The 11,490-nt window shown below is 41.7% G+C and overlaps 1 protein-coding gene across 4 annotated transcripts in view; it reads left to right on the top strand.

Annotated features, from left to right (window-relative positions):
- Positions 1–11,490, top strand: part of LOC137783610 (voltage-dependent N-type calcium channel subunit alpha-1B-like) — a 128,111-nt gene that overhangs the window by 31,569 nt on the left and 85,052 nt on the right. For all 4 annotated transcript variants that reach the window (XM_068573732.1, XM_068573734.1, XM_068573733.1 and 1 more), the window contains exons 3-4: positions 10,237–10,328; positions 10,926–11,078. In XM_068573732.1, coding sequence (XP_068429833.1) covers positions 10,237–10,328; positions 10,926–11,078 — 245 coding nt within the window. The remainder of the gene's footprint in view (positions 1–10,236; positions 10,329–10,925; positions 11,079–11,490) is intronic.

Raw genomic sequence — 11,490 nt, forward strand, 5'->3', positions numbered from 1 at the left:
AATATATCAATTATTAGGGTCAATCTTAGAATCACGCTTCTTGAGGTAAAGCAACCATAGTATGTTTTTAGAGTTTAAAGCGTATATTGATGATCATCGGGAGAGCGTTGTGAATTATTTTCGTTGGGAGAATAGTGAAATGTTCATGGTGTCGCATGCCTTAGGCTGAGTGACTGAATGAAGTATATTTAATAACTGTAAATCAAGAGGAAGTCCCAGGTTTACATCTTCTTTAAATCCCAATTAACTCTCCAGTGAGTCAGCTATTACAAACCATCAAAACCCACATAACTCTGTTGGTGCACGCCACTTCTATTAAATAATACTCCTGTCTGATGGAATGCTGCAGCTACATGATATTTGTATTGATGTGTGTTATGATATTTGCATACATTGTGAGATAAGATAATTCAGTTTTGTCTATGTTTGCAGTTGCAGGTGGAACAGAATGACAACATATTCTGAAGTAATGTTTCATCAGTTGCAGGCCTTCCTCCCGCCGAGATAAACACTGCCTGTCAAATATTTCGAGCAATATCTTTACTGTCTGGCTTTATATTAATTTTACTTTTTATTAATGTTTATGTGTGTTTGTGTCTGCGGTTCTTTCTCTCTCTCTGGTGTTCTTTATTAGCTTTTTTTTTAAAATAAGCACCCTGCTAAAGCTTTTCTTACTTGAAATGTAGCTTACTTATATACTCTACTGACAGAAAAGAAAACTGTGTAATATAAGTGACGCTTCTCATGGTCTATACAGCGGTTCTCCGCCCATGCAATGGATGTGGGCCATAATGTCATAGCTGTGTGGCTTTCCAGAGAGGATTCAACTGTGGAGGCCGGGGTTGATTGCATTACCGCACATAAATCACGGCACATCTTGTCAGGATGTCTCCTCGAGGGGAAGTGTCCTCTAACAATACTGATCATACAGTGAAAGTATTCTATGTACATGCGATGCTTCTGTTACGCTCCTCATGCTACGATTACTATTGATAACAGTATGAATCCTAATATTTAGGCTGCAAGACTTGGATGAAAAAGAAAAAACTAAGACAGCCAGACTCCTGTTAATACTTTTCTGTTTGTGTCGCTATTATTGTCTCACTAGAGCATCTGCTTCCTGTATGTGAGATGATGCAAATGCTGTTATTGGAACACCTGGAACACTTGATCTGTTTTAAGTTTTACAAACACAATCTAATGTCCTGAGACTTAAGCAGTATAGAAGTACTTAAGTTGTGTCCTAGCATCATGCTACATACTGATGCTATGCAGAATGGACTGTATGCACATGTTCACAGTGTTGTGTTATTGGAGTTAGTGTGCAAGGAATAGTTTGCTGTGTTTTTGTACTAACAACAAATGGTTCAAGACCTCTGATGAGAGAATATAAAAATCTGTTATTCCAAGTTTAAAGCTACCCTGAGGGCTTTTCTTGTCAAGAAAGATTACAGTTTTTGTCTGCAGCCAGTTACTCACCAAAATAGATTGTGTGTATCCTTGAGTTCTAAATAAAGAAGAAAAAAAGTGTCAAATACGTTTCTCTTTCCATTGAACATTTGTAAAAGTATGAAATGTTCCTACTTCCGCTAGTGTGTTGCTGCTTCTCATCACCTGTCGATTAGAATAGCTTGTAACCTTTGGGAAGAATGTGCAGCATCGGAAAAAAACATCTGAAACACTTTCATTCCAACATTGGCGAAGGGATTTATTGATCCCTTCGCCAATGTTGACCCTCCTCAGTAAAAATATCAGGTTAGTCCTTAAAAAATGTATGATTTTAGGAAACCTTCCAACCCATACCAATTATAGTGAGAGCTCTCACTATCACAGACCTCTAAATGAGGTCTTCGTGGCTCCACTCAGTAAGGAAGTCGGGCCGGATACAAATCATTCAGTCCATAACAAAAGAGCAAGATCCTCTTTGAGGCAAACAGAAATGGAACCGTGGCATTCGGGAAAAAAGTTTTGCTGCTCAGAGATGCTTAATAATTGGTGGAGCCTCATACGGCTGCTGATGTTGACGCTCCTTCTCTTGCTGGGTCTATTTGGCCCAGGACCAATCAACCTCTGGTTGACGACCAGGCCCGGTAATGGTTTCCCCTTGTGAGTCTGTGTGTGAGCTGCCAGATGTTGATATGTCTGTGAACAGATTTTGTCACAGCGGTACAGTGCAAGAGGGAGTCGCCCAACCTAACAGGTGTGTAGTTTGAAATCAAAACAATGGAGGAGTTCAAGATGGGCGCGGTCTGAGCATTGGGGGCCAAGAGGCCATTGGCTGTGTCCATTGGACACATTGTCTGCTTTGTGTGGTTGGAGAAGGGGTGATTAATCTGGCGGTGGCACTGAGAAGCAACCTGTGTTTTATGTGTCGAGAAACTTGAGATTCATTGCCGGGGTTAATCAACAGTCAAATGTAGGAAGAGAAGGAGGGGACAGGAGGAGAGGATGGAGAGAGGAGAGAGTAAAGGGGTGGGGGAGGCCTCCTTTCCTGTGTTGTGTATGTTTACCGAGGCTCGACTGTGCCAGCTTTGGCTCAACAACACATCTCAGACCTCCACCAGAGCTCCACCCGAGCAGCGCACAAACCGGTTCAATTCTAAAATCAACACACTTGCAGCGTCTGTGATGCAGCCCTCTTTTGTGTCTTTTAAGCCTGATTTGCTGTAATGCGTTGTTTGGCACTCATCCAGAGACGTACGTAAAACATCAATAATAACACATTGAATGCGACCACTTTACATATCTATATATTCTTGCAAATTATAATAATAGTGCTGTGATCTCATCCGACATTGGTAATCATGTGTGTACTGTGCTTAAGTCCATGCTTATATCGGCCGCAGAGATGAAGCCTAAGTCAACGATCCGGTTCGTCCTAAAGGTGGAAAAGCAAGCACATATACATCCATCACCGCTAGAAAAGAAGGTCCAAAGGTGGATGATGAGAAACAAATACTTAAACATTGATTAATAAATTACGTAGCAATGTTAAAGGGGCAATTTGTCACGATGCATGTGGCTGTTCAATCCGTGCTGATGGTTATTATAGTCTATCGCTATGTTGACCTCCGCTGCATTTCTTCAGCTGTATACTCTGGCTCGAATAAAAGACTGTAAAATGTTACCTCGCACCATAACATCCTATGCATACATGTTTTGGGAACATAGACAGTGAGCAATACAAGGAAGTTCTGTTTTTCTGAAGCGGCGTCTCGAGCACGGCGCCTCCTGCCCACCCGGAGGCACAGACTAGGAATCCAAGCTGAAACAGCCGCTTCCCCTTCTCTAACTCGTCAGCTTCAAACTCAGCTCTCTCTGTCAGTAGAGCATGCACCGAGGAATGTGTCGTTTCAATCGACTGCGTTCCCCCTCATCACTGAATTCGCACGGAAGGTGGCACATTTTGCATTCAGTTGTTTATTTCATGTCAGATGGCTTTATTTCCCTGGGGGGTATTTGAGGTAGGTCACTAATTGCTGCTCCTGTTGAATAATTAGTATTGTCCTGGTATTCAGAAACATGGGCTGTAGTCTGAACTAGAGCTGAGCCACATGGGCCAAACCTTCCATCACAATATCGTACCATATCTTGATAACGATGTATGTCACACTATGTTTCTGGTAGGTTAAGCCTATTTGTGTGTACTGCTGCATGCATTAAATAGTACAAACGCATTTTAGACTTTTATTAAGAATGTCAGTGCAAAATTAACATAACAGTTTGTAGTGAAATTCTATTTGGAAAAAGCATTAAATATTCAAGCTATATATGATTGTTTGTAATCAGAAGAGGTCAATAGATATATTGAACTGTGTTGATCTGATTTAGACGACCAATTGTGTATGACGATATCTTGATATATATTTTTAATCACGATACAATTCCATTGAAAGTCAATATACAGTATATGCAATATACTCATTAATGTCCGGCCCTATTTTTTTTGTAAAAATTCAAGCGTTCAAAAGGTGGAAAGTTTGACTTCACCTTTAAAACAGGAACAAACTTTCCACCTTTTGAACGCTTAAAATTTACTAAAACTATATCTTTTTTATTATACTGGACGTGAAGTAAATTCACGCTGATTGAGCTTGAGTCACAAAATCAGAGCTACGTAGCCACGTAAAATCCCAGCCTGAGGATGTGAGCTTGCTTGTTTTTTTCTCCAGTCCCCTGCCTTTGCCTTGTTTATGAGTTTAATAAGGAGGGAGCCTGCATGTGTGTACGTGTGTGTGTGTGTGTGTGTGTGTGCACATAAAATCGTGCATGCGGTGTTAAGTTGGAACCACGGCACGACAACAGCAGCCATGTTTGACAGCGAGTGGCTCTGGCAGCCACGATGAGTTCATGAGTACCCCCTTCTGTCCTCGTGTGCATTGTGGGAAATGCTTGCTCTCCTGACTCTGTCACAGCTGTCCACTCACATCACATAACGTCATGGCCCACCACATGCGTACATACACATTTGCATATTCCACTTTTGCTCACAAACAGGATGTGACATACTGACGCCCGGCTTGTGTTTGCTTTCCTCATTTCCTATTAGATGAGATGGTCGAAATTAGGTTTAATTGGCAAGAAATGGTCTGTGTCTAATGATGGGGTCTGTTTCCTACCTTGTGTGTGTTATGCGTCTGCCTGCACATCCATGCACTCTTGTGAGTTGAACAAAATGGATATTTTTAGACATACATTTTGTATTTGCAATTGTATCAGTGGCATCCAAGTTCTGAGGCTGAAACTGACAATAAAAACTAAAACCAGACAGGTAGGTGGCTCAGACAAGACAATGCAGATGTAACCATCGATCTTGTCTCATACTCTACTTTTATATCGTCATGTCCATATGGTCATAAAGTACATCATCTGAAAATGAATGTCAGACAAAGTTATAACCAGATGGGAATGCATATCGCTAATCTAAATAATGAAATATCTGGACAATCAGGTCCAAAAAAATCAAACGTTTGTAATATTGCGATAAAGTGGCCCCGCTCACTTATTTTGCCATGAGCCGTGGCCTAAAACAAGCAGAGCTAATAAAGGCAGAGATGCCATATTATATATTGTGTAGCTACATCATCTCATGATATCTATTGCCACAGCACCAGGCTCTAATCCATCAACAGCAAAGGCTGTTGAACTCTTCCTTGTTGTATTTCTAAACGTCATGTCGTGGACCTAATTGGTAAAGTTGTTGGCACGGTTGTGGTACTTGACAAAGTGGACGTTGTCTTATCAAAATCCGTGGGAATCACTTGCCGGGGAACGTGGATGTCCGCGCCAAAATTCATGTCAATCTAGTCAGTAGTTGTGAAGAACAGTTGGGGCAGCCGACTAACAGCCGACCTTGTGCCTTACTGCTGAAAAGAATCCTTTGGGTTTTGAGCAAATCAATGATGTGCGACATCACAGTGACGGTTATCGAGGAGACAACAGACGGATATTTTTATGGGCAAAAAGGAAGACAGACAAGCACAGAAAATATGCAGTTTGACAAGTCACCAAGGAGACAGATATTTTTGTCTTGCCCGTATTTAGTTGCCAAAACAGCAGGACACAAACAGTGCCGTTCAAAGTACTTTCCCTAATGTGCTGCTTACTGTATATCTCACTGCCCAGACGGGTTGTCTGGTAAACTTCACGAATGAGTCGTGACATGCAATCCTGATGTGTACATACAAAATTGTTGTTTTCCTGAGTTAAAAATCCACCTGGTTCTCCGTCCCACTGTTTTTTACTAGTGCAGGTTATCCCCCTCTGAGCTGGAATGACAGACAGGCAGTAAGACATGTGTTATGCCACAGCACCAGCTAAACCAGCAGGTATTGAATCATTATAGTCATACAGCCTGTGACCAGCCGGTAATGTTCAGACAGACAGACAGCAGGTTCTTTTTTTTCATCGCCGTGTTCTCTGTCTGTCCTGTGGGAGCCGCCGTCTCCTGTTCCCGCGAAGTGTGAGGAACTCAATCACAGCCCCGGCCCCCAGCTGGGCAGGGTCGCAGTAATTAAACTCCATCACTCTGCCTCATGAGAAGGACTCCTTTTTTTTCTCTTTTTGCCTCTCTTTTTGTCATCCGAACCTTTCTACCTCTGTGTTTTTGTTGTTTTTCTTTTTTTTGTTTTGTTGTCACTGTCTTTTAAAGGAACAGTTAAGCATGTCTTTGGCTCTATTTCAAGTTCAAAAAAATGTACCTACGCTTCAGTTTTTGTCCAGATTAAACAAACTAGATGTAACGCTGTTGATTAGTGAGCTTCAGAAGTGTTGACAGATCTTTTAGTTTTAGTTTTTTACCTTTGAACAGAGCCACACGAGCTGTAGCCTCAGCTTTTAGTCTGTATGCTTCGCTAAGCTAACTGACTGCGATTTTTGCATTTATTGTAGATCGGTATCAATCTTCTCATCTCTGGGCAAGAAAGCAAGTACGAGCATTTCCTAAAACTCTTCAAATTAAGTTGCCAAACCTTTAAACCTAGTTGTGACTAACTTGGCAAACAGTTGCCCAATTTCACACCCTGCGGCAACGTCAGCACTCTAAAAGTCTTGCATTTGGTGAGTCGTGCCTGTATGAGAATATTGTCTCCTGGTGAGCATGCCAACCATTGTGTTCAGTCATCCACCGAAACCGGGGGGAGGAAAGTGTCAAACTGTTTTGCACAATAAAAATGAATAGGCAGCTAAATGGAGTGAATATTCTTTCCTACATATGTTTTTATGGGCAGCATGAATCAAAGTTATCTCTGCCATTGTTTCTTCAAGGTTGAGTTAGTTCAAGCTCTAATTTACTCCAGCAGGAAAAGGCTGAATCACAGGATCTGCATATATAGTTGATGAACCATACAAGATATGGGTACTTTATCGTATATGTGAATTTGTACACTAATCTGGAACTCATCTGTGTGTATGAACGTTGTCTGCGTGAATTTCATTTTCAGTTTAGGTTGTTTTTTTTCTCCTTTTTTTGGGGACCGACCCGACAGATGAGCTCCCAGATACACTTTGTACCTTTGTGTGACTATACAGAGGAGAGTGCCGTGTGTGTGTGTGTGTGTGTGTGTGTGTGTGTGTGTGTGTGTGTGTGTGTGTGTGTGAGCGAGTGACAGACGATAGCATCACCCTCCATATTTCCTGTGCCGGTGTCTGGCGCCCACATGGATATATTGTGGTGATGATAAAGGGATATTAAAACTCATGGCTTCTTGTGCAGCCTGCTCCCTGCCCGACTGTCTGTCTACACAGTCATCAAACATGCACACACACACACACACACACACACACACACACACACACACACACACACACACACACATACATGTGCGCACTCAGCAGAACTAAGTGAGTTATTGATGGTAGAGGATGTTAAAAAAAAACAGCGCAGAGGAATGATTCATGTTCGTATGTCCTCTGTTTATTGACTCAAATTCCAAATGTTTAAGTACAAGATGCAAATGACTTGAAATGCAACCTTGTCAGCTGAATGTACTGAAAGTACATCACACATTTGTTCTTATTTAGTGCCAGACGGGATTGTCTTTTAATGTATTTTAATAAAGGCCGTTGAACAAAGACTGATTCCCAATCAGAGCATAGCATACAGTCGTACTTGTGAAGCGGCTATGGAAGCTAAGTGAGTCTGTGCTAGTACATCTGACCTGTGTGGGGTTGGTGAGACTGCAACATACTATTAATGTTTGTTTATGAACTGGCCCCTGGCCTTCTGTCATTTTGCCAAAGTGGCCCCAGGGTGAAGCAAGTGGAGTATCTCCGGTGTACGTGCTGCTTTCCACGCTGATTCAAGGTGTCGGTGATGAGTACCGCGGGGTTACCAGGATGATGTGTGTTTGCATTCGTCACACTACACTTACGTTGCTAGTAGTAGTAGTAGTAGTAGTAGTAGTAGTAGTAGTAGTAGTAGTAGTAGTAGTAGTAGTTGTTGTATGAGTAGTTAAAGAAGCCAGTTGTGAGAAGTATTGACATGAAATGTTTGTAGAGAGACGAGATGGGAATCTTTCAGCACCACGGACAGAGACAGCACAAAGCTGTTTAGTGTTAAAGCTAAAGGGAACTTACAATTGTAGACTTGTACCTTTAACGGTTTAATTGTGAATATTTAAACAATATCCGGTGTTAGAAATGTTACCAAGTGCTGTAAAATGCTTTAATCTAATTTCTTTACCTCAATTATATGGTCTTTATTTCTTGGTTAAGACACAGGGTAGTATTAGTTGAGGGGGCTTGGTGCAGGACTGCTACAGTTGATGTCTGGAGGTTGTTTTTTTCCATAAAAAAATTCCTCAGAGATTATTCCAGTTTTTTATGTAAAGCCAAAGCTTCAACCAGCACTTGATACAACACACACAATGGATCTATTGTGACTACAATGTATGAAGGCTTGACCTGAAGCTGCTGGGTGTAATGGTTTTAGTACAATGTAGAAAGACATAGAGTTGGTTTACATATTCAGTGCCATGGAAAGAGACACAGAGAGGCGTTGGATGTTCTTTTAGATCTGTCTAGTATAGTTTCTTTAAGTGTGAATGCATCTTTTCATAAGCTGTTTTGCCGTCCTCATTGATATTTCATCTTTATGTCATCACTCAGCTCTGATCTCTCTCTTTTATTCGGTTCCCTCCTCTGACTGCTCAATTCTACATTGAGCTTCCCTACATTGTAAAGCTGTGCGATAAATAAAAAACTCAATATGCACGTGGAAAAAGTATTCTAATGAGACAATTATGAAAAGCAGCATTTAGACATCCATCACAGGCGGAGAATGTAAATATCAACTGCAAAGCCTGAGCATGAAATATGTAGAAAACAATATATTCTATATTACATAGCAGGCAGGCACTTTCATCCCAGCAGACTAATTTCACCCATAAAGCACATGTGTGCATTATGGGTTACCATGCCAACCGGTACCCAGGGAGCGATAAGCGACCTTTCTTGTTTCCTACTTTTTTTCTCTGTGTGTGTGTGTGTGTGTGTGTGTGTGTGTGTGTGTGTGTGTGTGTGTGTGTGTGTGTGTGTGTGTGTATATACTGCATTTCTTTCAGTCAGTCGTGAGTGTTTCCTAGCCGCTATATTCATATATAAAAGCTATTATACTCCTGAGGATTTGGGCTCCCGAAAGTACATCACTGAGAGGTTTAAGGACATACAATATAACTTATACCCAAGTGCTGTTTGAAAAAAATGCATCATGAATCATGTTAGCGTTTTCCAGCCAAGGGGAAACTAAATGGGTATTCAGTCTGATAATCAGGCCAGTTCTCTATCATTTCCCTAAACAAAATGAGGCAGACTTCTCTCAATCCATCATTTTGTCTCCACCATTGTTGGTCTCAGATTAGAAACTGAAAAAAAAAAATGAAAATGTTGTTCAGCTATGTGTTGACAAGTCAGGAATTTGAATATTTTAGCTTCCTTGAAAGCTGGTAAAGTAGGGAACGTGTAGGAATGTCTCCCTCTTGGAATCAGGATCACATAAATAATCCTGGCTGCAGGAATACATCCCTCCTCTCTTTCTTGTTAAACCCCTCCCCCCCATCTCTCTCCCGCTCTCCTTTGCCGAGAGCATGTGTTTTTTTTTCTGTGTGTTTCAGTGGAGCACTTAAGTCTCCCCCTCTGTGTACAGCCTGTAATGAGGGCTGCCAGCTGTGTCTCAGTGGCTAGTACACACACACACACACACACACACACACACACACACACACACACACACACACACACACACACACACACACACACACCCGCCACACTATGTTGCTCCTCCACTTGTAGGTAAAAGCAGATGTGATGTGATCAACCTATAGGCTCTATATGTGTACAATGTGTTTGTGTGTTGGAGGAGGCAGGAAGATGAATTCTGTTTGTCTTGAAATGCTCCTCTCTGTGTTGTATATTTGCAAATGAAATATATTTGTGTTTTGGAGAGAAAACAACAAACAGTTTGAAGATGAGACTGTAACTGCCGTTTTTTTCATTGACGTTTGAAAAAAAAAGATAATACAAAAATAGAAAACAACAAATTATACATAAAAATAACTGTTCAACTGTGCAACCTTCTTGCAGTATTGTGTGAGTCAATGCGACAGTGAAATATTGCATCATATTGCAGAAGTTTTAACTGTGCTTCCTGCATGTTCCTGTGTGTGTGTGTGTGTGTGTGTGTGTGTGTGTGTGTGTGTGTGTGTGTGTGTGTGTGTGTGTGTGTGTGTGTGTGTACAGCATCCTGGCCACGGTGGGTTCGGACTTTGACCTGCGAACACTGCGAGCCGTGAGAGTGCTGAGGCCCCTGAAACTTGTGTCAGGAATCCCCAGTAAGTACCTCAACAATATCTCTGAAGATATTATCTCTTCAAGAATTGTACTGTGAACAAAGTGGCTTGTCCTCCAGGAAAGATTTGACGGTGACTTGAGCGTTGAGATAAATGGACAGGACTCCATCCATGGTACACAGTGTTGGACAACACGAACAGCCCGTCCCCTCAGGCCTCCGTCCAAAATCATAATTATGATTGTAAACAACAAGCAAACATTTATTTGGGGCCAGACGAAATGATTTGACGTGTCACAGATTTCACAATGTGTTCTTTTTTTTCCAGAGCAACAATTATATATCCCAAATATATATAAAATAAAAATGTTTTTGAAGAAGATTTCCAACTTAACTATAGACAAAAATTCCTGCTTATTCCAACTTGTGTCATTTGGACCATCATTGTTTGGTATTAATAACATTGCACTCACAACTATAATTGCTGAGACCAAGCAGCCGTTAACATAACATCGTGAAAAAAGAAGCCAGATGATCAGATTGGAGCGATGTTGTTGTGTTCCCAGATCTCAGCAGTTATTTTTAGTGAGTCTAATCGAGCCCTGCTGACGCTCCCCTCCCATCTTCTCCTGTCCCGCAGGTCTCCAGGTGGTGTTGAAGTCCATCATGAAAGCCATGGTTCCTCTGCTCCAGATCGGCTTGCTGCTGTTCTTCGCCATTGTCATGTTTGCCATCATCGGCGTGGAGTTTTACATGGGCAAATTCCACACCACCTGCTTCAAGATAGAGACTGGTGAGAGCAACAGCTTGGCTGTGGCGCAATGTTTGCACGACAACACTGATTTAAAAACTTTCCCTCCCTTCAGCTGTGTTCCCGACATTCGTCACGCGGGAGGAGGACATTATATTAGATAGCATATTTATGTAGGCCTACGTCAATGAATCATACGTTTCGTATAAATGTATGCGGCTTAGGCGCAGCCGCAAATCCTCAGCGCTGGCAGGCAGAGTGCCGATGTCAACGTAAGAAACAAGTGCACAGCAGAATTTCTGACAGCCATTTCTCACTGCTTGAATTTGATGAATGGTATTTTCACAGTCTTCGGAGCTTGATTGATACGGCCTGCGCCGTATCTCAATAGGGATGCTTATGTACTGGGCCTCCTGATCGAATTCTACCTCGGAGTTAATGAGGTTACAATTCA

This window comes from Clinocottus analis, unplaced genomic scaffold (assembly GCF_023055335.1).
Source record: "Clinocottus analis isolate CAN_PGR_092001 unplaced genomic scaffold, fCliAna1.0.p SCAF_13, whole genome shotgun sequence".
Taxonomy (NCBI): domain Eukaryota; kingdom Metazoa; phylum Chordata; class Actinopteri; order Perciformes; family Cottidae; genus Clinocottus; species Clinocottus analis.